Here is a 27,548-nt window from a genome sequence, read left to right on the forward strand (position 1 = left end):
ATCTGGCAAGCAAGATCAGAAGGCATTTTGGAGGGTGTAAGTCTTGACAGAAGGAGGGTTTCCGAAAACGGAGAGGATGTGGGATTCAACGGGAAGAGCTGGAGTGGCAAGGCAGCTGCCTTGGGCTTGAGCTAGGTGTGCCTGGGGGGCCTGCAGAGAGACTCGGCTGGACAGAAGGCCTGGGGCGGGGTAGGGAGCCCGAAGGGGCCGGGTCACTGAGTCTACTTGAAATGGCATCGTGGCCAAGGGGAGCTCTACTGCACAGTGTGGGGAGGCTGTGGAGTCCGGGCCCCTAATTCTCCCTGGAGGCCCAGGGTGAGAGATCCAGCTTATCAACGGCTGAGCAATCCACAAAGTCATGTGGGTAGTTGTTGGCCTGGAAGGCATGCAGCGGGACCTTCGTGATGTGGGTGTTGTCACAGATGAGGCGCGAGAAGGACATTTTCTGTAGAGAGTCCCGCTGCTTCTCAGTGAAGACCCCAGGGTTCTCCCACCAGAACCTGCAGAGACACAAGCAGGGTCTCCATGCAGCCCAGCTGCTGGCCCCTTCCCACTCTGCCAAAGGGGAAGGGAGGAGGTCCCCAGGAACATGCCGAGGTCTGCCATCGGTCCTGCAGGACGCCCACCCCAATGCCCACCTCCAAGAAGGGCCTCCCCACCCGCCCTCCCCGCTGAGGTCTCACTCACCTGTCCCCATCACGTATCTGCTGGAATTGCCTCCCTAGGAGGCAGGCCAGGAGAGGCCCCACCCGGCCCCTTTCTACCATGGGCTCAGCGTTGCCTCCAATCCAGATGTCAATGTTGTCGGGGGTCTTGTAGAGATCCATTAACTTCTTAGCCAGTATCTTGTTCTTCAGCACGGTCTGCAGCCCCTTCAGCGTCTTGGGCTGTGAGAGGCCACAGAAGCCCCTCCAGGAGTTGTACCCTAGGGCAGAGAGGTGGAAGCTGTCGAATGCTCTTTGAGGACATGCCCACTCCAGCTCCATCAGCCCCAGACAGTCTGTGTTCCCAGCCTCTGGGAACAGGGAGGCAGTAAGCCACTGTTCCACCCTGTGGCACTTGGGCTTCAAGGGAGCTAGCAGGATACGTGGTGCTTACTGTGGGTCCAGGCACTGTTCTAAGCCCTGTACACATATGTAAACTGAAGAACAGGGATGTTAAGTCACTTGTCTAAGGTCACACAGCTAGAATTTGAACCCAGACAGTCTGGCTGTTAAAGTTCTACATTTAGGAAGGTCCAGTAGTCATCGCTTTCCCTCTGTTCTCCTTTTCTTAATATTTTCTGGACTTTTAAACTGCTTTCACAAGTCAGTGGTTGATCGCTTTCATTTGAGGAGCATAGTACCAGGCGTAGTACCAGATATGTTCTCTGGTCTCTGTCTTAGGGAGACTGGAAGATGCCATTTCACAGGTGCGTTTTTAAAACAGGCATCTCTGCTTTCTGTTTTAGAATTGATCAGCTCCTCAGGGATATAGAGGAGAGTCCCTGGGAACCCCAGAAAGTAGCGAAACATTCCCCAGGCCTGGCTGGACCCTGGGCCCACTCACCAGGCATCCCATGGTCCCGGCAACGCTGTAAGTTGATAGCAGCCAGGTCAAAGCCGTGGATCTTGTGAGTGGGCTGGAAAAGCTTGTTGCGCAGCTCACTCGTCACCATTTTATCCTGATTCATCAGTTTGGACTTCTTGGCCAGCAGACCCCGCACCAGAGGGTCAATTCCACCTGCAAGGGAGACCTAGAGGTCATGCTGGGGGTGGGGCAGCTGGGGACATCTTCCATTGCCGGGCACGCCCTCCTCCTGACAGTTTCTTTTTCTCAGGTGAAAGACAGGCCAACTGCCCCTCTGGGGCTGGAACTGGGGAAAGAACACAGCGCGGCCCACAGGGTGTGCTGGGGGTTGGAGGCCCGTCCACACCGCCTGCCATCCTGTGGTGATGCGTGAGCATAAGATTCAGGGTTTCTTCCAAGCTCCAGTTCAGAGAGCTGGCTCCTTCTCCTCCATATGGTCCCCCAAGAAACTGTGCACCATGAGAAGAGATGGCAGAAATCTCTAGAAAAATGCCCTGACTTGTCAGGCCTTAAGTAAAAGCCAGTTTCAACACAGCCCAGCCCAGGATAAAGGGGAGCAGGGTCCAACCTTTGGCACTTAATGGAGGTGGAAAGCTGTAGAGAACAGCAGAAAAGAGCAATTTATTTACTGTGCGTGTGTGTCAGCTGCTCAGTTGTGTCTGACTCTTTGTGACCCAGTGGACTGTAGCCCGGCAGGCTCCTCTGTCCATGGAATTCTCCAGGAAAGAATAGTGGAGTGGGTTGCCATTGCCCTTCTCCAGGGGATCTTCCCGACTCAGGGATCAAACCCAGGTCTCCTGCATAGCAGGCAGATTCTTTACCATTTGAGCTATCTGGGGAAGCCCTATTTATTTATTAGACACAGGAATTCTTTCTGCAAGGGTCAGGGAAGCCTGAGGGAGGGAAAGGAAGCAGGGAAAACTCAGGACCTTAAAGGACAGTGCAGGAAAGAAAGAATAATAACTAATATTTAGTGATCACCTCCTGTGTGTCAGGAACCACTGTAGGGCACTTTATATATATATTTCATTTTTAATATCCAAGTGAGATAGATATTATTAGTGTCCCCATTTTACAAACGAAGAAACTGAGGCTCAGTGAGGTGCAGTCACTTGCCCAAGGTTGCACAGGAAGTGGTGGAAGCCTGACTTCCATGCCAGGTTTTTCTAGAAGCAGGCTGCAGAGTGAGACAGCCAGGTGATAGCGCATCCCTGAAAGGACATACCATCTTTGATTATCCTCCAGGTGTTGAAGAAGAGGGTGTGCAGGGGGAGCTCTGCTTCCGGACCCCATGGCTGGTAATTCTCATCCAGGCGGGACACAGTGGAGGGAACCTCCATGTGGCCAAAGCGGAAGGCAAAGGTGAAGACATTGGAAATTCGGGGATCCACAGAGTTATTATAGCCTTGGTAGGGCGGGATCCACTTCTGCATCTCACTACCTAGCACAATGGGTAGGTAGTCCCTAAAGGTGATAATCTGCAAGGAAAAACAAGTCATGAAAAAAAGGATGTGAGAAGACTCAAACCTTTATCGAGTGAGGTTGGAGCCAAGGACGAGTGGTCAAAAATCAAGGATGGCAAATGGATTGCATATGTGTCCTATGCATTGCATGTGTCCAATTCTCCTTCCCATAGCCCTAGCAGACATTACTAATTGATCATGACATACTTTCTGCTGATCTTCCATGATCTGTCTCAACATAGGCTCTATTGATCAGTCACTTGAATTTGATATTTGAAATGTACTCTCTTGGCCATCTTTGCTCTAAATTTATGATGATGTGTATCACTTTAACATAAAATTATATTATTAAACTTTTTCCCACAGGCCAGGGCAAGAGGAATGGAGAACCACAGGAATGAGTCACAGGGTAACCAAGGGGAGGTCATTCAATCCCCCATTCTGAAAGAAGTGCTGCTCCATGGAGAGGTCAGTGTCTTGTTTTGTTTTGCTCAGAAGAGTGAACTAACATAAACTGAGAAATTTTTGAAAAAATAAAAAGTCATGCCATCCCACAACACGATAATTATGTTAATTGTTTATTCTTTCTAATCTTTATGGTATACATATTTTAACTTGGTTGTAATCCTAGAAAACATTTATGTGAAATGCATTCTGCTTTTCCACCTAACATCTCTCACATTTCTATCTAGCTCACGATTATTATCCACTGAACGTGCATAATATTCTCTTGCCCTCATGGGTCCTTCCCATTCCTTCAGCAGCACACGCTCTGGGGACACCATCCTTGGAGCAGGCTGTCTGCTCCTCAGGCTCTGGGAGGCAGCAGGAGACGGAACCCTGCCCCTGGCCACAGTGGACTGGCCTGACCGGGGCCCCAGACTAAGCTGGTTAGTCAGATTCTCTTGCTCAGGAATTTAGATTTCAGATGCAGCTATCCTGGACTGTTTCTGATGGTGCTCAATCGGAGGGGACAGATGGATTGTCATTTTCTACCGTGGGCGGAAACGCAGAGAAAACCCGTCTGCAGAGAAAGAGAGATGTGAAGAGAGAAGACGGAAGGGAGAGACAGTGAGAATGACTTGCCTTAATTCCAAATGATTTCTAGTCTCTGGCTCTCACCCTTGCTGAGGCCTGACTACACTACACTCATTTCCCTGGGGTTCCAGGAGAAACGTTTAGGAGCTTCCATCTGATACATGAGTAGGGTGAACCAATACTGAACATCTCAATTATCCCGAGTGGGTTTCCTTTTCTTGTAGTCCAAGAAACCCTATGCTGAAGCTCTAACTCTCTCCTGTGACTGTATTTGGAGATTGGGCCTGTAAAGAGGTAATTAAGGTTAAATGATGTCATAAGGGTGGAGCCCTAATCCAGTAAGACCAGTGTCCTTATAAGAGAGATGCACACGGGGGAAAAACCACGTGATAAAAACATACAGTGAAGGTGGCCAAGCCAAGGAGAAAGGCTTCAGGAGAAATCAAACCTGCTAACTCCTTAATCTTGGATTTCCAGTCTCCAGAACTGTGAAAAAATACTTTTCGGTTGTGTAAACCACCCAGTCTGCATTACTCTGTTACGGCAGCCCAAGCAAACTAATAAAAGACTCAACTCAGAGAGCCTTCAGGTAGATAAGTTTTATCCTTTGATTTCCTATACACATCTCCAGCAGCAAGATTTATGGGTCTAAATTTTTTTAAAAAATAAGTGTTGAACTGTGGAGATTTTGCTAAGAAATGAATGGAAATAGTTCTCTTGGATGGTTAAAAATATGCGCATGGGGCTTCTGGTTCTAAAACAAGATGGAGTTCACTCAGTTTTCCTTACTGACTGTAACTAAATAAACATAAATGTATCCTCCACTAAATAGAACTAAACGCCCTGGAAATTATTCAACAGACAGCACTAAATAGACTCTGAAAGCTGGTAAGATGGACCAGCTAAAGACCTTGTCAAGGAATGACACAATGGTGAGTTCCTGCATACCCCAGACTAGGTCCAGGAGAGGATGGAGTCTTCAACCTCCAACAGAAATAGACAAGAGCAGTTAAGAAAAACCTTCTCTCTCCTTCTCCAGAGGACGTGGCTAGGGGGAAATTCAGCAAAAACCTAGTAAAGAGTCCCCAGATCTGCTTCACAATTCAAGCCATTAGCCATCTCAACCGTTGATCCACAACCCACCCCACAATCTGCCTGCAGCAGTGAAGCCCCATGTCTCTGTTCTTCACCCAGTGGCATAAAGACTCAGGCATAGTGGCTTCTATAACTCTAGAAGGTTAACCCATAACTCTAGAAGGTTACTCAGCAACAGAAGGCAGCCAGGAAAGTACCTTCCTGCCCTGCAGACAGAGTTAGCAGGGATTGGGTGGGGACCCCAGAAGAATGAAGAAGAATGAAGCAGACCAGAATAGCATTGCAAGGGCTTAGAAAGCTAAACTCTCATTGGAACTAAAGCTTGCAAAAGCATGCCAGAACCTACAACCAAACCTACACAGAGTAACTTATTATTGAATAATATGTGCCTCAATAGAAGATTTAAATAGGATCAGGAATCTCTTAATATAATAACTAAACTGTCCAGGATAAAATTGAAAATCACCCATAATACCAAGAACCAGGAAAGCCAAAGTTGAATGAGAGAAGATAATAAACTGATGCCAATACTGGCATGAATCAGATGTTGGAATCACCTGATAAAGATTTTAAAGCAGCTGTCATTAAAATGCCTCAATAATCAATTTTAAGTTATCTTAAAACAAATGAAAAAACAGAACATTCCATAAAAGAAGTGCTACACCACCCTTAAGGCAGAAAGTGCTGCTGCTGCTGCTAAGTCACTTTAGTCGTGTCTGACTCTGTGTGACCCCATGGACGGCAGCCCACCAGGCTCCCCCGTCCCTGGGATTCTCCAGGCAAGAACACTGGAGTGGGTTGCCATTTCCTTCTCCAATGCATGAAAGTGAAAAGTGAAAAGTGAAAGTGAAGTCGCTCAATCGTGTCCGACCCTCAGCGACCCCATGGACTGCAGCCCACCAGGCTCCTCCATCAGTGGGATTTTCCAGGCAAGAGTACTGGAGTGGGTTGCCATTTCCTTCTCCAATAAAAGAAGTAGAATTTACATAAAAAAGGAACAAATTGAAACTATATAACTGAGAATATCCTAACTCAAATAAAAACTTGTTGACTAGACCCAGTAGTAAGGTGGACATGGCAGGATAGAATTGAAGACAGATCAATAGAAATTAGTCAATCTGAAAAACAGAGCGAAAATAGACTTAAAAAAAAAAAAAAGCAAAAACACACCAAAAAAAAAAAAAAAAGTCAAACAAACCAGAGCCTCCGTGTTCTGTGGCACAATAACAAAAAATTTAATGTTCACATTAATGGAATTAGAAGAGAAATTGGATGGGACTGAAAAAGTATTTGAAGAAATAATGTCTGAAACCCCCCCAAATTAGTGACAGACATACATTAACATATATAAGAAGTTGAATTTCAAACAGAATAAACCCAAAGAAATCTACTGTAAGGCACATCATAATTAAGTTTGTGAAAACTAAACACAAAAATTCTTAAAAGCAGCCAAGGAGAAATGATATATTACCTACAAAGGAACACCAACTTGAATAGCTTCCCTCATAGCTCAGTTGGTAAAGAATCTGCCTGCAATACAGGAGACCCTGGTTCCATTCCTGGGTCAGGAAGATCCCCTGGAGGGGATAGACTACCTACTCCAGTTTTCTTGGGTTTCCCTAGTGGCTCAGCTGGTAAAGAATCCACCTGCAATGTGGGAGACCTGGGTTTGATCCCTGGGTTGGAAGATCCCCTGGAGAAGGGAAAGGCTACCCACTCCAGTATTCTGGCCCAGAGAATTCCATGGACTGTATAGTCCATGGGGTCACAAAAAGTAGGACACGACTGAGCGACCTTCACTTTCAATTTGAATAGCAGTGAATTTCTCATTTGAAACCATGGAGGCAAGAGGGAAGTGGCACAACATTTTTCAAGTGCTGAAAGAAAAGAACCGTCAACCTTGAATCTAGTATCTGGTAACACTATTCCTCTGGAATAAAAGGGAAATAAAGACATTCTCAGATGAAGGAAAGGAAGAGCATTTACTGTGAGCAGACCTATCCTCAGAAAATGGCTAAAAGAAACTCTTTAAATATAAAGAAATGATAACAGAAGGAGGCTAGGACCTTCAGAAAGGAAGGAACAATGTAATAGGTAACATTCCACCCAATAGCAGAATGCGCAAGCTCTTCTTAAGGATCTGTGGAACATTCAACAAGATAACTGTATCCGAGTTACAAAGTAAACCTTAACAAATGTGAAAGAATTGAGATTGTATAGAGTATATTATCTGACAATGATGGAATCAAACTAGAAATCAGTAACCGAAAGGCAGCAGCGAAATCTCTGAACACTTGGAAATAAAATAATATACTTCTAAATAACCTACAAGTCAAAGAGAAAGGAAGGAACAACAACAAAACATACATACTGAATTAAAATGAAAACACAGTGTATCGACATTTGTGGGATACAATTAACAGTGCCAAGAGGGACATTTATATCACTTCTAATCCTTATATTAGAAAAGAAGAAAGCTCTCAGATCAATAATCTAAGTTCCCACCTCAATAAACTAGCAGTAAGAGCAAAATGAACCTAAAGCAACCAGACTAGACTAAAGAAGAAAAGTCATATAATTATATAAATCTATGCAGAAAAACCACTTGACAAAACTCCACATCTGCTCATTTAAAAACTTTCAGTACATTAGGGGAAGAGCAGAACTCCCTCAACTTCATATAGAGCACTTACCAAAAAATTCACAATTAACATACTTAATGGTAAACCTTGAATGCTTTTCTTTTACTGTTGGGAAGACGAGACTGTCTGCTCTCACCACTCTTACTCAGTATAGTACTGGAAGTTATACTTTTCTTGCCTGTAATAAGGCAAAATAAAGAAATGAAAAACACACAAATTAGAAAAGAAGGAATATAACTAATTATTTATAGATGACACAACTATCTGTAGAAAATCCCAAGGAATCTACAGATTCCTAGAACTGAGCTTAGCAAGGTCATAGGATACAGAATCAACACATAAAAATCAATTATATTTTTACACACTGATAATGAATATGTGGAAACTGAAATGAGAGATGTAATACCATTTACAATTCTTCCAAAGGAAGTTAATATTCAGGTACGTAACAAGCATGTATAGGATCTGTATGATTAAAATTATAAAATGCTGATGAAATAAATCAAGGAAAATCTAAACATTTGGAGAGACATACTATGTTTATGGGCTTCCCTGGTGGTAAAGAATCTGCCTGCAATGCGGGAGACCTGGGTTTGATCCCTGGGTTGGGAAGATTCCCCTGGAGGAGGGCATGTCAACCCACTCCAGTATTCTTGCCTGGAGAATCCCCATGAACAGAGGAGCCTGGTGGGCTACAGTCCATGGGGTCACAGAGTCAGACATGACTGAGCGACTAACACCCACACATACACACTGTTTATATATTGGAAAACTCAACATAGTAAGGATTTCAACTGTCCCTAAATTGATCTAAGGTTTAATACAATTCTTATCAAAATCTCAGCAAGACTTCTTTGTAGACATGGATAAGCATGTTTTAAAATGTATGTGGAAAGGTGAAGACACTAACGATAGCCAAAATAATTTCGAAAAAGAAGAGTAAAGTGAGAAGAGTCATTCTTCCTAATGTTAAGTCTTCTCATATAACTACAGTTATTGAACACTGGTACTGGTATAGGGATAGGCATATAGATGAGTGGGATAGAAAGGGCAATCTAGAAATAGATTGATATAAATATGTCCAAATATTAATAATTTTTGGCAAAGGAGCAAAAGCAATTCAAAAGGAGAAAGATAGCCTTTCTATAACTTGTGCTGGAACAATCAGAAATTCATAGTCACCCTGCCCCTCAATAAACCCTGACCTAAACCTTATGCTTTATGCAAAAATTAACCTCAAATGGATCATGAACTTAAATGTAAAAGATAAAACCATAAAACGTCTAGAAAAATAACACCAGGAGATAAATCTTTGGGACCTAAGACTCAGGGAAAGAATTGGGACTTGACACCAAAAGCACAATATGTGAAAGGAAAAAACGGATAAATTTGACCTCATTAAAATGAAAACCCTTACTCTGCAAAGAACTCTATTAAGAGAATGAAAAGACAAAGTACAGACTGGGAGAAAGTATTTACAGTCACATATCTGACAAAAGACTCATAGCTAGAATGTAAAAAGAACTGGCTTCCCTGATGGTTCAGATAGTAAAGAATCTTCATGCAATTCAAGAGACCCAGGTTTGATCCCTGGGTCAGGAAGATCCCCTGGAGAGGGGAATGGTAACCCACTCCAGTATTGCCTGGGGAAGTCCATGGACAGAGGAGCCTGGCAGGTTATAGTCCATGGGGTTGCAAAGAATCAGACATGATTGAGTGACTAACACACACTGAAAGCTCAACATCAAAAGACAAACTCTAATTTGAAAACGGGCAAAATAGGGACTTCCCTGGTGGCCCGGTGGCTAAGAACCCACCTCCCAGTGCTTCCCGTGCGGGTGCCTCGGGTTCCAGTCCTGGTCTGTGCACTAAGCTCCGACGGCGGACAACTACCTGGTGCACCGGAACTGCTGAGCTCACAGATCTTTCACAGTGAAAGATCTCACGTGCCGCAACTAAGACCCAAGGCAGCCAAAACAAACAAAATAAAAGCAAAAAAAAAAAAAAGGAAACGGGCAAAATACATGAACCAAAGTTTTACTGAAGAGGATATCCAGATGGCAAAAAAAAAATATAAAAGCATGTGAAAAGATGTTCAGTGTGATCAGCCGTCAGGTGAATGCAAAGGAAAATCACAATGCAGTATCATTACATACCTATCAGAAAGGGCGAGTGAAGTGAAAGTCGTTCAGTCGTGTCCGACTCTTTGTGATCCCATGGACTATACAGTCCATGGAATTCTCCAGGCTAGAATACTGGAGTGGGTAACCTTTCCCTTCTCCAGGGGATCTTTCCAAGCCAGGGATCATACCCAGGTCTCCCGAACTGCAGGCAGATTCTTTACCAGCTGAGCTACAGCTGTTAAAAAAGTAGCACAAGGGAGTGTGGTGATGGAAGACCTAAGTGTCTTTATTGTGGTGGTGGTTACATGAAACTACACATTTTTCATGATACAATTGCATGAAGCTACACACACACACACACACATATACACACCACACACGAATTGACTGCATTTATTATTGGTGAAATCTGATTAAACTTTATGGTTCATATCAATGTTGACTTCAGGCTTTTGCAATTGTACCATAGCTATGCAAAATGTTAGCACTGGGGGAGACTAGGTGTGTGTACATTTTGGGGGCTACAACTCCCTAAGCATCTACAAGTATTTTTAAATAAAATGTTTTTTTAAAAAAATGTGTATGGTTAATGTCAACATATCCACCTTTCTAAGTCTATTCTAGTCAATCAGTTGATCAACAATAGCAATTGACTCGTGCCTGTGACCTGTGGCTTAGGTGTGGGATTAAAAGATAATCCAATCCAAACAATCAAAATAATGGCGATGGAACCATCCCAGAAGTGATGGAACCAATGGTCCCAGTGACGGCACCTGAGGGGGCACACTGAGTGACCAGCATATGAATGACCTGCTGACACCCCGAATCCAGGGATTCATTTTGGGGCAGAGAAGCTGAAGAAACAGAAGGGAAGGTTTACAAGAGTGAGACAGTGGGAAAGAAGCAGGAGAGGAGAGGAAGCGGGGATGGAGGTCTGGCAGCAGGCAGAAGGCAGAGCTGGATGAGTGAGCGAGGCTGGTGTACAGGCAGTGCTCCCGGGCTTCTCACCTGGACGAAAGCTCCCAGGATTTTCCGGGCTTCCTGGTAGAGCTTCTCTCCATCCCATTGAGGGTTGAGTTTCTTTAGTTCTCTGGCCAGCCGGTTGTGCTCCCGGAGAAGGAGGGTGTGGGCAGTGGCCAGCAGGATCTGCTCTGAGGCTCGAAAATCTCCTGAAAGCCCAGAAGGCAGGAAGGTGGGTTCACCCCGAGCAGCCCCTGAACCCAGTAACCTATGCAAAGAAATACATGATGGTGCTCCAGCGGGAAGCTCTCTTAAGTCCTTCCTTCTAGTTAATTTAAGCTGGAAAGAGAGCTGAGTTGTAATTCACAGATTTGAATCTCAGCTCTGCACACACACCTTTTAGTTCTGTGACTTTGGACAAGTTACTTAATGTTTCTAAACCTCAGTCTTCATATCTGTGAAAATGGGGATAATAAGGTTGACCCCCCAACTAGACTGTGGTAAAGACTACAGATGACATTAAGAAGTAAAATTTTGCTAATTAAATCCAAATTGCCTTCTAAGACAGGACCTACAAATGATCAAGGGGCTTTTTATTGTTCAGAGCAACTCTGACGGTTTTAGGAATGCAAGTTTGAGGGTAGGAACCTGGGAAGGGTTAAATTATTCCGTGTAATAAGGAGATGAATCTAGAGATGGGGGCTGTCGGGAGGAGAGGGTTGTGCAGATGGTGAAAGACCAGGTGCTTTACAGGGGGCTTCTTTTTGTGTCCTCTAATCGTCAGGAAAGTCTGTGAAATTCACAAATGCTTGGTCTTAGTGGATATTTTTATGGAAAATAGGAAGGGCTTGGTTTTGTGTCTGGACTGATGTGAGATGTGTGTGGACACAGAATCCCAGGGATCTAGCAAGAGACCTGGGCCTTCTGCCATGTCTGAGTGGGCTTCATCCTAGAAGACTGGATTTTTGGAAGAGATAAGAGGAAGCCAAAGGCAGAGAGGACCAGGAATGAGCCCCTAGAATGAGAATTGGAGGCTTCAGTTGCATAGGCTGCATGGAATGGGGCCTCTGTGCCAAGATTATAAAAAGCCTTAAAAATATACATTCCTTTTGATTTATATAGAACTTCCTCCTCTAGGAAGTTATCTTAGTAAACTTATTGAAAATCAGCACAAGGATTCATCAACAAGAATGCTCACGACCTTAAAAACAGCAACAAAATCACAGAAAAGCTAAAAATGACTTAAACGTCTCCAAATAGGGTTGGTAAAATAAATTATGATAAACATATGCCATGGGATGCCAGGTAACCATTAAAGATCATGATGTAGAAGAAAAAATATTTAAAGACGTGATAGGTGAAGAGAAAACATCGGATTACAGAGCCGCACTCTAGTATGACCCCAATTGTGTAAAACAATGTAGAGCAAGATCTATGATAGGAAAAAAGCTGGAAAGATAGGCCTTAAAATGTCAACGATGATTATCTGTGAGTAGTGGGATTTTGTGGATTTTCTTATTTTCTTTGTGCTTTTCTGGATTTTCATAATTCTTTTTTTTTTTTTTTTTTTTTTTTTACATACACTGAACACATGTTCCTAGATCCTGTATTTGTCTGGGCCCTTCTGCCAGTCCTGGACCAGTGCCTGCACCAGTGGGGGCTTTCAGTGTGTATTTTTCCAGAAGACAATGAGAAGAAGCTTCCAGTGCTTGGAAGCCACCCAGCACCCTCGAGAAGCTCTTCCGGCCTCCCTCTGCTCTCAGTCCCCAGGATAATCCCTTTGTCCTTGGGCCCCTCTATTCCCAGCCTAGACTCACCCGCCAGGAAACAGGGCACGCGGGCAGTGGTGTTGATGAACTCACAGGGGCTCGGCTTCCTGTTGTTAAAGGGCAGGTAGGCCAGCCCGTGGTCCCAGGCTTCTTGGTTGACAGCCATGAGGCCCAGCGGGCTGCTGAGGTTCTGGAGACGGCTGGCCAGACTGGGCTCAGAGCCGTACACTAAGCTGGCGTCCAGGAAGGAGGTCACAGCATTGATCTGTTCTCGGGCCAACGACTGGTAAGGTGGAGTGGGGCAGACAAACCCGGCTCGGAAGAAAGGCATGCATTTCCCTTGAGTCTTCAACTTGGGATCATTTTTCGGGAACTGCAGAGAGATGGGGGTGGGTGACTGAAGAGGTGGTACAGCCGGCAGCCTCTCCCCCGGGTAGGTCTGGATGCAGCTGGCAAAGATGCCGATGGTGCCCTCCTGGGACCCTGGTGCCAGACACTGGCTCCAGAGGCCTCGTGCTGATGATACATCCTGGGCCCCCAGGACCCTGAAGTTCACTACCTCCTGCTGTGTAAAAGGGCCAAGAGGAAAAGCTCCAAATTTTTGGTTGCGAGGGAGTCCTGAGATCCGGGCACAGGGAAGCAGGACATGAGGCAGGAAAGAGTTTGTTAATAATTACTACTAACAACAGCTACCATTTATTTATTTTGGACCTACCATGTGCTTGGTATTGTGCCTACTTTATCTCACTTTGGTCCTCATAAAATCCTGTAAGGTAGGTAATTCTGTCCCACTTTACATGCGAGAAAACTGAGGCTCCAAAAGGTTAAGTAATTTGCCCAAGAACTTACAAACTGAAAGGGAAAGATGTGGGACTCAGATCTAGGTTGACCTTACTCCACAGCTTATGTTCTTCACGTGCTGTGCTAAGTCGCTTCAGTTGTGTCCGACTCTTTTCGACCCTATGGACAGTAGCCTTCAGGCTTCTCTGTTCATGGGATTCTCCAGATAAGAAAACTGGAGTGGGTTGCCATGCCCTTCTTCAGGAGATCTTCCCAATCCAGGGATAGACTCCCTGTCTCTTATGTCTCCTGCATTGGCAGGTGGATTCTTTACCACTAGTGCCACCTGGGAAGCCCATGTTCTTTATACCACAACACATATTCTTGATATGCTTGAGTGAATAAATCACGCTCTCACTGTAAAACCCACGAATAAGAAGAAAGGTGCGCCACTGCAAATTCCTTTCCCTTCCTGTTGGAAATTCCCATAAGTCCCTGCTGCTCGTTCTGACTCATCCATCATGTTTCAGCTCTTTCTGAGAGTAGCCTTCCTGGACGCCATGATGACTCACGGTGGTATTCCACAAATTTACTGGGTATACAATGACTCTCCTGGGGATCTGGATAAAACGTAGATCCTGCTTCCCAATGTTCAGGGTGCAGTTTGAGATTTTACATTTCTAATAAGACCCCAGGTGACATCAGTGCTTCTGGGCCAGGGATGAAGAAAACCCTCTCCAGAGCTTCCCAGTTTTGCCACTAGTGATTACTTGTCCATTTCCCACACAGATCCTCTGTCCTGGAGGGAAGGGATGCTGTCTCGTTCACCTTTGAATGTCAAGTGCTTAGTGTGTTGCCTGATGATGGCAGATGATGGATGTCTATTTACTAAATAAGTGGGTGAATGAATGAATAGAATGTGAGAGGCTTGGGAAGCAGTCAGATCAGCATTCAAGATCTCCAGGAGGTCCTGGCTGATGGGCTGGGAACACCTGCTACACCAGGGAGGCAAGCAGTTTGCCAGGGGCCCCCCGCTGCAGGGGCCTACCATGATGGGGAAGCAGTTGTCTCCCTGGATACAGTACTCCTCACACTGGGTTTTAGAGTGCTCGTTGCTCCCCAGTTCCGTTTCCGGGGCAAAGTCCAGGTCGTGGTCCACAATTTGACCCCACTGCATGAAGAGCAGGGACCTGTTTTGGTCCAGAACACCATCTTCGTCCAGGTAGCCTACAATTTTGTTGGATACCTCACGGGCCTACAGATGGAGACAGAAGGAGAGGGAAGAAAAGGTGCTTTGAAGATTCAGATTGAACGCAGTACATTGAGTACCCATGACGTAACAGGTACACTTCCTCTTCAGGACAAGTTCTGAAGTGGGTGGCATTACTCCCGTTCGGAGTCCAAGAGGGGTGAGAGCAATCACCCACTTCCTGCAGCTACAAAGGGCCAGGTCTATATGACTTGATGGTTTCAAGGCTAATGCCCTTTTCACTCAAAGAGGGAAAACAAAGACAGGCTGTCCCTTAAGTAAATGCCACGGAGGAAGTGCCAGGTGTCGGGAACCAGGAACAGAGGGGCTCTGGGGAGGGCCTGCCAACTCAGATGAGGACAAGGGACCTCCAGGCAAACAACAGCTGATGCACTCCAGGGGCTGCGGCAGGACAAGCGCCAGCAGGATGGCGCAGGGAGGCCATCTGCTTGGGAGACCCCGGGGTACTTGGCTTGATGGCGGCTGGGCCATGACCACCACGTGGCTGGGCTCGGGACGCGGGATCTGCAGCCCTCTAGTGGCGTTTTCCGGAACACCACGAGGGAGCGAGTCCCCATCTCTGTCTCTCCCCGGGTGTGGTTCTCCCGCGCGTCTGTCTCTCCTCGCGCCCGTGTCTGCGTCCTCTGCTCGGGTACTTAGGGGGGCGCCTCCCTTCCCCTCTGACTCCATGTGCCCGCGCCAGCACGGGGTTCGCCCCCTCCCCGCGGCCGCGCTCACCAGCGGGACGCGGAAGCCGTTGCGCGTCTTCCTCTGCGTCCAGCCGAAGGGCAGGGCGAGCCCGTCCTCGTACTCCGCCGGCAGCCAGCGCGCCAGCGCCCTGTTGGCGGCGCCCAGAGCGGGGCTCCTCCTGAAACGGCAAGGCTGGCCCTCAGCCTCGGCCGGCTGGCTCCCGGGTCTGCTTCTCCGCACATCCCACGGGGATCCCCCGGGGAAGGACGGGAGCCTCTTCCCCAGGGAGACTGGATGCGGAGGAGGTGCCTCTCATGTGTGAGGTGGTCTGGACCACTTCCATCCCCGAAGGCTCCGGGCTCCTCCGCCCCCGGGAAAGGCGCTCCTTTCGGCCGGATACACGGTGGTCTCTTTAGACAAGTTGGGAAAGTGAGGCGGGTTCCAACAGAACGGATTCCAGCGGGACGCTGGCCTGGGAGGGTGAGGTCGTGGGAGTCCTGCCTGTAGTGCCCAAGGGGCCAAGCCTCTGGCTGGGCTGGGCGGGGCAGGTGGGCCACCCTGCCCACTACACACCCCCACGGCCGCTCACCTGTTATTACAGTCTCCCGTGATGGTGCGGTAAGGGCTGTTTTCATCACATTTCACCAGAGGAACCGGGGCACCGCAGCCCACCTCCCAGGAGAGTGCAGTCAAGTCCAAGCTAGGGTCTGAAAGAGAAGAGCCGCCACAGGGCAAGGTGGTGTCAGAAAACCCTCTATCCTTCCTGTGCCTGGGTTCTTCCTCCATTCCGAGGCCCTGAGGGGAGGTTCATCTTTTGGACCTGATTTTTGGGAGAACACATTTTACATTCTAAGCAAGCGTTTCTCAGGGGGTTTCACCTTTAATCCTGACAACTCATTAAGGTAAAACTTTTAATTCTCATTTTACAGAGAAGAAACTGAGACCATAGGGTTCCCAAGACTTGTCCAAGGCGGCACAGATTAGTAGTATCTCCAGAACTGTTAGTAACTCTTGGTCTATCAGATTATTTGAATCAATGGAGTTTTCTTTTAGAATAAAAGTACCCCCTGAGAGGTTAGGTGCATGTTAGTATGAGTTAGTTTGATAAGATTGCTTTTCTTCTAAAGCTCCACGGATGGGTATGTCCCTGGTGGTCCAGTGGTTTAGACGCCACACTTCCAACATAGGGGTTAAGAGTTCACCCCCTGGTTGGGGAACTAAGATCTAAGATGCCACATGGCATTGCAAAAAAAAAAGTAAAAAAGTTCCACTGACCTCTAAAGTACTAAGCACACAGGAATCTAAATGGAAAGATATTGGGAAGGGACAGGCCATTTTTAAGTGAGGAGCCCTGTGGTCTTGGCGGGGGGTGGGGGTGGGGTAACAGTGGGTTGTTTTAGGAATCAGAGGTCTTCATGAGTGCACAGAAGAGAGAGCCGCCCAAATCCTAGAGCAGCCTGTACTCCATTCTGGTACCTGCAGGGAAAAGGAGTCAGGGGGATCCAGCCCTGGGGGGCTTCTTCAGGGGGCTCATCTGCAGAAATGGGCAGGGGCCAAGGTTCAAGCCCCAGCACCTTTTGAGTCTCATCGAGTTCAAAGCGCTCCCTCCTTCTCCCTACCTTGTCCTGGTTTCCTTCCTTCCTTTGGGAACTTTGGAATTTTCCCATGTCCTAGGCCAGGTATCTTCCCTCACTTGACGTTTTCCCAGCAAGAACCTGCAGTCTCTTCCTTCCGTCAAGATCAATCCCCTTCCTCCATGACCGTCCATGAACTGTGACATTTGGCCAGGGGTGGGGTGGAGGGGTCGAGGAGCTCATGATCAATTGGCAAGCTCATTGTTTCAGCTCCACAGTATCCAGAACAAGAGGGACAGTTCCTCATCCGTGACATAATCCCAGTAAATCTCCCCTGATACAGGCGGCTTAAATGTCCTTTTTACAGGCGGAAGTGGTGACACTATGGTTTGAGACAGGGAGCCCGTGTTTATTGACTTTAGTTCTTCCTCTGGACAGAGGCCTTACAGCTGGTATTATGCCAAAGAGCACGAATGTCGCCTCATTTGGAGTTGGCAATGTGACCTTGCTGGGCCCGAGTTCCTTTCTCTGCCGAGAGAGCACTGACCTGACTGTCCTCCCAGCCCCTCTTTGCTCCGAGGGAGAGAGAAAAGGGCTCCCAATAGGAGCTGCAGTCTTGATGGCTTCTGCTCTTTCCCCCAGGGAGACGAGCCCTTCCTGTCACTGGGGGGCTGGTGGGATTTCCGTACCTGTGACGTTGGTCAGGGTTGTGTCCCGCCTCAGCCTCTTGAAGGACTCCTCCCACACCTGCCCGTTGCGAATGGCCGTGCGGGTCTGGCCCTTGGCGTGCTTGAAGTACTCTGAGAGCTGTTGGGTGGTGGGTGCCTCAGAGCTCAAGGTCGTCTTCAGCCTACAGTGGAGAGCAGTGGGGGAGCCATGGGAGTGTGGGCAGCAAGCAGGATGCCCCCACGTCTGTGCTCTCAGGATTTTTACTCAGCTCTCCTCGGATGCCTCTGGAAAACCGCCTCTGGGAGGAGGAAGCTGCCGTGTGTCTTTAAGCTTGGTGAAGTCTGTTTCTGAGGGAAGGCAGGCAGATGGACCTGAGAGCTTCCTGAATTAGAATCAGAGGGTTGCCGCTGTATTGGCAGCTTCCGGCTCAGTTGGGGAAACCAAATACGCCTAAGTCCCCGGATGTACGATTAAGACTGAGGAGCCCCTGACTGTGGAACCCCTCTCACTGAGCCTTGGGGGCAACCAACTGATGCCAATACTGGCGTGAACCAGATGCTGGAGACATCTGATAAAGCTTTTAAAATGATTTAAAATTCTCTGTCATTAAAATGGTTTAATAATCAATTTTAAGTTTTTCTTAAATGGAAAAATAAAACCCAGACCATTCCATAAAAGTAGAATTTATTATGTACGGCTGAGTCCCTTCGTGGTTCATCTGAAACGACCACAACATGGTTAATCGGCTATACTCCAGTACAAAATAAAAAGTTAAAGTTTGAAAAAAAGAGTGGAATTTATTAAAAAAAGAAAACAAGTCGAAATTATAGACCTGAAAATACCTTAACTGAAATAAAAAGCTTGTTGGCTAGACCCAGCAGTCAGGTGGACATAAGAAGACAGAATTGAAGACAGGTCAATAGAATGTAGTCAGTCTGGAAAAACAGAGAGGAAATAGACTTCTACTACTAAGCAAGGTGAGGTGGGTGAAATCCTGCATGAGAACCCTCTTCCCACTCCTGTGTGAGACGAGGGGTCCTGTCAGATGATCTTTACAGCTCTAAGACTCTGAAATTTTGGAAGTGGCTCAAACTCTCAGGAAGACAACAATGCTTTTGGGACACACTTTGCGGGATGTGACTACTGGCCTGTCCCTGTGGATCAAGTTGTTAACTCTATTTCTAGCACACAGGGGCCTGGTGTCTCAGCTGGAGGGGTGACTTGGACAAGCAGGCCGACCTAGGCTCCGGGGGAGCAGGCAGGGCTGTGGAGGAACTCTTTTTCCATCTCCAGGTCTCTGCCCTCCTCCTAGTCCTCATCCCTCCCCACCTGGATGGTTGCAGCAGCCTACTGCCTCCCCTCCTGTCCTCTTCCCATCCATTCTCCACCTGGCTGCAGGAGGGAGCTTTTTCGAATGAAAAGCAGACCAGGCTACTCTGATTTAAGCACTTCCTTGGCTCACCCTGCGGCGTTCCTGAATCCATGGTCTTATAGTGTACATGCTCATGGCATTATGCGAGCTTTGCCTCTGTCTAGCTCCCAAACATTTTCATCACCTGCAAAGGAGACCCCACACCCATGAACTGTCATGCCTGATACCTCCCCTTCTCCCCCAGCCCCTCCAAGCCACTGCTCTGCCTCTGACCCTCTGACTCTCAGGCTCCACCTATGTGTCCTCTTTTCCTACTGCCCCCACCAGCATGGCCTTCTTTCTGTGTCCTGAGCACCCGAAGCTCTTTCCTGCCTCAGAACCTTTGCCTGCACTGCCCCAGGCCCTGTAATGCTAGCCCCTGGCTCGCTACATGGCCTGTTCCTTCTCATCCTCCATCAGGCTTCCCTGCTTCCTGCAACTAGAGTAGCAGCCACTGCTCTGTTTATTTCCTTCATTGTTCTCATCACAGTTTGTGGGGTGCTGGAGTGTTTGTTTGCTTGTGAACAAAATGTTTAAATGTGATTATGTCTCCACGAGGTCCCTGAATCCAGGAACTAACCAGTGGGGATGAGTTCCAAGGCAGAGCTGCTCATCCTGGGCAGCATGACTCAAAAAGGAGGTGCTGAACACGGATTTTGTGGCTTTTAGTCTCCCCCCACCTTGGGCTATAAAAGGGTTGACATTAGGAGGGAGAGAGAAGGTTCACTGGGAGACAGTGGCTGAAATACCGGACATTTCCCCCCCACCACTGTGGGGCTTCCTCTTTGCTCTCAGTCCCGTGACAAGGTCCTTATGAGGAGGAGAGGAGCTCACTTTGGCAGCACATATCCTAAAATTGGGACTATACAGAAAGGATTAGCCCCTGCACAAGGATGACAGGCAAATTTGTGAAAGGTTCCATATTTTTACCTAGAGACAGATTTTTACCCTTGTCATACAGGGTGAAGTAAGTCAGAAAGAGGAAAAACAAATATTGTATAATATCACTTACATGTGGAATCTAGAAAAGCGGCACAGATGAGCTTATTGGCAAAGCAGAAACAGAGTCACAGATGTAGAGAACAAACTTAAGGATACCAAGGGGGAGGATGTTACCAATTGGGAGACTGGGACTGACATATATACCCTCTTATGTATAAAATAGGTTCCTAATGAGAACTGAGGGTATAGCACAGGGAACTCCACTCAATGCTCTGTGGTGACCTAATTGGGAAGGAAATCCAGAAAGGAGTGGATATATGATACATATAGCTGATTCACTGTGCTGTACAGCAGAAACTAACACGACATTGTACAGCAACTATACGCCAGTAAAAATTAATTTAAAAAAAAGTGAAAAAGAAGAGGGTGCTGCTGTGTGTCCTGGAGTTGTGGCTGATGGTTGACACCTGCCCAAAGAGCCTAAAGAAAACAAGAAAAGAGGAGGTGGCTGACACTGCGCCCCTAACAGCAGAGTAAGCCAGACAGGCCGGCGCTGGGCCCTGAATCCACGCATCCTCCAGCGGCAGGGCAAAGCTTTTAGTCCTCTAACCTGTGTGTGCATGCTCAGTCGTGTCTGACTCTTTGGGACCCATGGACTGTAGCCCACCGGGCTCTGTTTTTTTTTTTTTTTTTTTGTCCAGGGGATTCTCCAGGGAAGAACACTGGAGTGGGTTGCCATTTCCTTCTTCAGGGGATCTTCCTGACCCAGGGATGGAACCAGCGTCTCCTGCATTGGCAGGTAGATTCTTCACCATTGAGCCACCTGGGAAGCCCCTCTCTGTACAGTGGTCCCAAATCAAATCCCAGAGACAGTTTTGGGTAAAGTAGAAAAGGATAACTTTATTGCTTTGCCAGGCAAAGGGAGACACACCAGGGTCCTGCCTTGAAAAACTGTTTGGTCTTCTGGAGCCTCTTTAAAGGGGACCTGGGTCAATATGATATGCGGAAGGGCTAGGGAAGGAGCCACAAGCTCCCGGGCTGCGGCTTGGAGCTGTGAGCTACTGGTCAGATACTTCTCTGGGTCAGAGACTTGGCAGCAGAGTGTGTGAGAGCCGAAAGTGCCCAAGGAGGGAAGGACTTCTGATCTCCCCATCCCACCTCCAGGCACTATATTATCCAAGTGATTTAGGCTTTGTCATTCTATATCTCTCCTTCTTCCCCTCAGCTTAACCCCTAAGAGTCAGAAACGTGGGCTGGGGGATGGCAAGAAGCCTGGGAAAGAGGGACGACAGACCGTGGACCCTTCCTTCTCTCTGAAGTCTACAACAGCTCTGAGCAGAGGAAAGTGAGAGGCTTGGGGCTTCATCTTCTTCTGCTGATATTTGAATTCCTGAAAGGATGCTGTTCTTGGGACTAGAAGAGATCAGAGCACATCTTGTCCTCTAAAAGTCAGCCAAGAAGTTGGGGGACCTCTTGAGAGTTTATGAAAGGGCCAAGGGGGAGTGAAACCCCAAGATCAGTAAAAAGACAGCAAGAGGAATGAGCAATGTGGTTTTCAGCTCCGTGAAGTGATTACTCTGGTTTGTCTGCCTCTCTGGCTAAAGCATGTGCTTTCTGAGGGCAGGGACGCAGTCTGCACTGCTTATCCTGGGAAGCCCAGCTCCTCCCCGGGTTGGGAGGTAGCTGACTCTGCTGGTGTCCTGTATGTTCCCCGAGTGGCCTTTGGGCCCCTCCCCTGGCTGCTGCGGGTGCAGCTGCAGCTGATGGCTCGTGCCTCTAACTTTCTTGGGCAATGGCTTCTGAGTCAGGGGAGCTGCCTGTCTGGAATGCCTGGGAGTCACATGGTGTGCTATTCGCTCTACCCCCACCCCCACCCCAGCCCCAGTACCAAGCTTGCAGCACATCTGGCTAAGTCAAGGACACCTTTGGCAGGTGAATGCTCTGCTGCCTTGCTCGAGGTAGGACAGGCTCTGAGATGCAGCCCACACTCTGGATCTCCCTGCAGGGTCAGCTGGGGCTGGACCTTAAACCGCATCCCTGCTTATCGGCTTCTTTTTACCCATCTGGCCTCACTCCTTTGCTCCACTAGAGCTTCCTGAGAGTGCTCCCTGGTAAGTCACCTGTATGTGAATGCAGATCTTAGCTTCTGTTTCTAAGGGCTTGATCTAAGTCATGCTGAACGAACGAAAAACTACTGACCAGTTTTCTGAGACTCTGGAAGGCATGACCCAAGGAATCACTTAACTACAGGAAAGAAAGTGCTCATGAGATCAGATGAGACATCCCCTTCGAGGAAACTTCGAGGCTGAGGATTTTAGGAGCTGCGGGCTCTTACTCTTGCTTGGCCTCTGCTCGCAGGCGAGGGGTGGGAAGGTAGGCTGTATAATTGCTTTGGCTCACTGGCCTGTCAGGACTGGTCTAGACCCACCTGTCCTTAACAGGAAGCCCAGGAAGGAACGCATGTGGTGTGTGTGTCTCACCCACCTGGTCCGGGAATCCAGGAAGGCCTTGTTGACCTGGATCTTGACCTTACTCACAGCATCAGAGATGGTGGTGGTGCTGGCGGCCTGTGCTTGGAGCAGGGAAACAAGGAGCAAGGTATCAGACGCCACTCTTTGGAGAAGCCCTTTGCTCTGTCCCCCTCTTTCTCTGCTATTATCCCCACTCCTCAAATCTTAGCAGGAAGAGGTCAAGATTAGGAAACATTCCTCCTGAGGAAAAGCCAAGAATGAGAAGAATATTCTCTGATCCTCAATAGGGTATCAATGTCACTCTTTAGGAGTCCACTAGAATACAGTCATGCCTCAGTATCCGCAGGGGATTTGTTTCAGGAACCCCCAGAATGCTCATGTCCTTTATATCAAATGTATTTGTAAATCTATCACATCATCCTATATACTTTAAATCATAAGTTATCATTTCTAGATAACTTATAATACTTAATGCAATGTAAATGTCATGTAAATAGCTGCCAGAGTGCATTTTTTTTTGAGGGGGTGTTTTCTGGAATCTTTAAAAAAAATTTATTTATTTGGCTGTGCTGGTTGCAACATGTAGCATCTATAGTTGCGGCATTTGAACTTCTAGCTGCAGCATGTGGAATCTAGTTCCTTGACCAGGGATCAAACCCAGATCCCCAGCACTGGGAGCATGGAATCTTAGCCACTGGATCACCAGGGAAGTCCTTGGAATCTTAAAAATAAAATACTTTCAATCTACTGATGATTGAATCTGCTGACGCATAACCTGCGGATAGAGGGCTGGCTGGATCCAGTGATGCGATTAAGATGTGTGACCTCTCAGATTGGATCTGGATATTGGACTGTGGGTCTTGTTTGGTTCTTGGTGAGGTGGACCCATAAGCAAGTCCCTCAAAGGGCTTAGGTGATCATCAGGATCCCAAGGTAGGGAAGGAGACCGCTTAGAATAGAGGTGGGTTTCCTTGTTTTCATTCATATTAGGGTCTGTAGTGGTGGGGGAATCAGGAAGAAGTCTTTGAACAAGGGGAGTGTAGTGGCTTAAATAGTGTCCCTCCAAAATACATGTCCAACTAAAACCTTAGAATGTGACTTTAAGAAGAAGTCATAAGGGCCCAGGATTAGAGGGTGCTCTATATCCACTGACTAGTGGCTTTATCAGAAGGGGCAAGGACACGCAAGAGGACCCCCCAGAGAAGCAGGCTGTGTTGGAGTGATGCAGCTGTAAGTCAAGGATGGCTGGGAGCCACCAGAGGCTGGAAGAGGCAAGGAAGGATTCTCCCCTTGAGCCTTTAGAGCAGCATGGGCCACTAACACCTTGATTTTGGACTTCTAGCCTCCTGACCTGGAGGAGACAAAATCTCTTGTCTTAAACCACCCAGACTGTGGTCCTCTGTAACCGCAGCCCCAGGAAACCAGTGCAGGGTGGCACTTACCAATTGTGTCAGATGCTGCAACCTCGAATAAGGTCACGGAAGCCAAAAAGACTGGAAGATGGAGACAGACCCACATCGCTGAAACAAGACCCCGGATGAGGGTGTGAGCCTTGCAGGATCCCTGTGGGTAGGACTGACTCAGAGAAAGAGGATGAGAAAGCAGGGAAAGCCCAGAGAACACCAGACACCCTAACATGAGAGCAAAGGAGGGAAACCACAGTAACTAACTAAGCGTCTACCATATGTGCAGACCATGCTGGTGGTGGTTTAGTCACTAGTCATGTCCAACTCTTGTGACCCCACGGACTGTAGCCCGCCAGGCTCCTCTGTCGATGGGATTTCCCAGGCAAGAATACTGGAGTGAGTTGCCATTTCCTTCTCCAGGGGATCTTCCCAAGCCAGAGAACAAACCCTCATCTCTTGCATCTTCTTCACTTGCAGGCAGTTTTTTTACATTCGTACCATCTGGGAAGCCAATATGTGCAGACCCATGCTTGGGCTGTCCTGGTGGCTCAGATGGTAAAGAACCTGCCTGAAATGTGGGAGACCTGGGTTCGATCCCTTGGTTGGGAAGATCCCCTGGAGAAGGGCATGGTAACCCACTCCAGTATTTTTGCCTGGAGAATCCCCATGGACAGAGAAGCCTGGTGGGCTATAGTCCATAGGGTCACAAAGAGTCGGACGTGACTGAGTGACTAAGCACAACCCAGCACATGCTAGGTACTGGGAGATAAAAGGAGCCATAGTGGAAGGAAAGGAAAGGCTTTGGGGTCAGAAGGGCCTGAGTTGTACTTATGCATTGCCCTAACTAGCTCTGTGATATTGGGCAGGTTACTTAACATCTCCAGGCCCCTGGCCTGATTGAGTGAGAGGGTTGAACCAGGTGATCCAGGATGTCTGATTCTGACCCAAGATCCTGAACCTGTCTTGTGACCAGTGAAAAATGCTGTTACCAAACCTGAAACACATCTTTGGAGTCCCCTTCCTCTGTTCCCTCAGGATGTATTGCTCCCTGGAAGCCATCATGTTCTGGCCGAGCCCCAGGGGAGTGAGCCTCAGAGGAGGACACCCAGTTCCTTCCTTCAGGGCCTGGCAGGGCTTCACCCTCCCTCAAGAACTGACTTGATGGAGCATGAGAATGAAAGTTGTGGCAGAGCTCACAGCTGTGTCCCAGGTTGCCTGGAGAGATTCCTGCTCTTAGATCAACGCCTTCATCATGAACTTTAACTCATGATTTAAACTAAGCCATCAGATTAAAATCGGGCAGCTTTGTTTGCCAATAAGGGGCTTTGGGGCTCCGAGTGTTCATTAGGTTTTGTGGAACAGACCCAGAGTATCATTTGAGGAGATTCTAGCTTCAGCCTGGGAGGCACCCATGGTGTCCAGATGGAATGATCATGTATCTAGACTCTGTTCTTCTTAAGAGCGCACAAGTTCTCCCTGTAGTCTGCATTCAACAGATAGACTCCTGAAACGACCTCAGATTGGCTACCCACTCCGTGTCTACTCAAAGCTCCCCAAGAGAAATTGTGGTTCTGGGGCTTTGCCTGAGAGCCCACCCAGGCACTGCCTCCAGATAATCTCCAGAAAAGGTGAACCATGTATTTGTACAGGTAAATTTCAGCCTCCATTACACTCTGTCGCTCTTTCTCTCTGACCTTGGATGATCCCCTGGATGATTTTCATCTTGTTGGATGTGCTTTCTGTAAGCTAACTGTAGGAAAAGAAAGGGCAAAGTATGACTAAATACCTCTCTGGCCAGGATTCTCCCTGGCACAGTTTTCTTCCCAAGAGAAAAACAGTTTGACTCCTCAGTGGGCTCCTGTCCTTACACCTCTGTGGCCTTGAGAAGAAACGCAGTCCTCCTCTTTGTGATTCAGGGACACCACTGAGCCAGCAGAAATCTGCCTTTTCAGGCAAACACAGGTGATGATTTGGAGTAAAAGCATCATTGATATTATTTTAAGTTGTGGTAAAAACACATAGCATAAAATTTACTGCCTTAATCATTTTAACCAGACAGTACAGTAGTGATAAGTGTATTCACATTGTCGTACAACTGATCTTTAGAACTATTTCATCTTGCAAAACTGAATCTCTGTACCCACTAAACACCAACTCTCCCATCCCCCTTTCTCCCAGGCCCTGGCAGCCACCATATCATTGATTTTTAAAGAGAGCTGAGGCACATACAAGTATTCATTATATTGTTCTTTCAATGACTAATGTGTGTCATGATATCAAATACAAAAAGTGAAAGGTTAGTCTGTGGAAAAGGGCATCAGCTGAGATAGACTGAGGAAGAAAAATATCATAGGCCAAGAAATAAAAGTTGAGAAATCTGAACAGGGAAAAGTCCTCAGAGACTCATTTCTTCTCTCCTTTCCTTGAAACCCCCTTCATACTCCCCTCACTGAAAAGTGATGGGAAGTGAAGTGAAGTTGCTCAGTCGTGTCTGACTCTTTGCGACCCCATGGACTGTAGCCTACCAGGCTCCTCCATCTATGGGATTTTCCAGGCAAGAATACTGGAGTGGGTTGCCATTTCCTTCTCCAGGGATCTTCCTGACCCAGGGATCGAACCCAGGTCTCCCACATTGTAGGCAGATGCTTTTACTGTCTGAGCCACCAGGGAAGCCAGCAAAAGTGATGGGAGGGAACCTCAAAGCCAAAGCTGTTATTTTTCATCTCTGGATGATCTTTCCTGGTGGGTGTGAAGGAAGCACGTGGGAGAGAACACCGAGCCCAGCAAACACGAGGTCATGCCATTGGGAAACGGGTGTGCAGAAAGGTCCCAGAGGAACACTGTCTGCAGCCAGAGCCAAGAGGCTTCTGGGATATCTGGATATTTACCCACGTTCTTATCATCATGCTCAAGGAAGAAATCATTTTCCAGGCCCTTTGGGTTGCATCAACGCTTAAAGTTTTTCCTGAGACATGAAGCATTATCTGGAGACAAAACCACAACCTCTGCCTCTAAAATGCCAGGCGCTTCCGCAGTCCCCTGCCTCTTACTCACACTCGTTCCTATGCAAAGTCTTCTTGGCTAAATAAACTATTCATCCTTCAAAATCCAGGCCAAAAGCCACGTTCTCTGTGAAGTGTACCAGATTTCTCCAGGTAAAGTGAGGTCATTCTTTTTTCTGTCTTCCCAGAGTACTTTATTTACATTTGATGTCACTGTTTTCATGTGTTTCCCCTACCAGACCTTGAGCTCCTCAAGAACTGTCTTCTGTTTTTTCAGTGCCCAAGCCTAATGTTGGCACATAATAGGTGTTGTGTACACACTGAATGAATGAAATTCCCAGGGCAGAGGAGTTCAGCATCTGGATGGTACAGAGAGAGAGGGTGGTGGTGGTCTCTTAATAGGCTTCTCCCACCTTAATGTAGCTACTAATCACTGGGGGACCTTGTTAAATGCAGATTCTAACTCAGAAGGGGCCTGAGAGCCTGCACTTCCAACAAGCATGGAGGTGATGTCAATGCTGCTGGTCTACAGGCCACACTGAGGACCATGACCTCCCAGAGTCGGGCTCTCAGACTTTGCTGGGAAGCCACCAAAAGGGCTGCAGGAAGCCCTGAGAAAGGAATGGTGAGTGCTCTGTTGAGGGTGGTGGGATGAGCCAGAAGGAAAACCAACAGACTCCCCATCACCCCCAGGA

The 27,548-nt window shown here is 47.5% G+C and overlaps 1 protein-coding gene and 1 non-coding gene across 3 annotated transcripts; one reads left to right on the forward strand and one right to left on the reverse strand.

Annotated features, from left to right (window-relative positions):
* On the reverse strand, positions 1 to 23,963 carry LPO (lactoperoxidase). Of its 2 annotated transcripts, XM_055577516.1 has the most exons (12): positions 23,888 to 23,963; positions 22,459 to 22,546; positions 17,642 to 17,802; positions 15,968 to 16,085; positions 15,427 to 15,556; positions 14,488 to 14,694; positions 12,708 to 13,032; positions 10,939 to 11,099; positions 2,795 to 3,047; positions 1,549 to 1,722; positions 688 to 925; positions 1 to 500 (listed from the first exon to the last, which is right to left on the reverse strand). In XM_055577516.1, exons 1-12 carry the CDS (start codon positions 23,961 to 23,963, stop codon positions 293 to 295), a joined length of 2,139 nt encoding a protein of 712 aa, XP_055433491.1. In that variant the 3' UTR covers positions 1 to 292. The 2 variants fall into 2 exon arrangements, with proteins under 2 accessions (XP_055433491.1, XP_055433492.1); XM_055577517.1 differs by lacking the exons at positions 17,642 to 17,802; positions 22,459 to 22,546.
* LOC129651879 (U6 spliceosomal RNA) lies at positions 19,859 to 19,960 on the forward strand. Its single transcript, XR_008714382.1, has one exon. It is a non-coding gene; the product is annotated as a U6 spliceosomal RNA (small nuclear RNA).
* Positions 23,964 to 27,548: the final 3,585 nt, after the last annotated feature.

Source organism: Bubalus kerabau, chromosome 4 (assembly GCF_029407905.1).
Source record: "Bubalus kerabau isolate K-KA32 ecotype Philippines breed swamp buffalo chromosome 4, PCC_UOA_SB_1v2, whole genome shotgun sequence".
Taxonomy (NCBI): domain Eukaryota; kingdom Metazoa; phylum Chordata; class Mammalia; order Artiodactyla; family Bovidae; genus Bubalus; species Bubalus kerabau.

Coding starts and splice junctions, on each gene's coding strand:
- LPO (XM_055577516.1), bottom strand. CDS start 23,963: ATGTGGGTCTGTCTCCATCTTCCAGTCTTTTTGGCTTCCGTGACCTTA. Junction 22,547..23,887: donor TGCAGCATCTGACACAATTG/GTAAGTGCCACC, acceptor CCCTGCTCCAAG/CACAGGCCGCCAGCACCACC. Junction 1,723..2,794: donor CTGGAGGATAATCAAAGATG/GTATGTCCTTTC, acceptor TCTCCCTTGCAG/GTGGAATTGACCCTCTGGTG.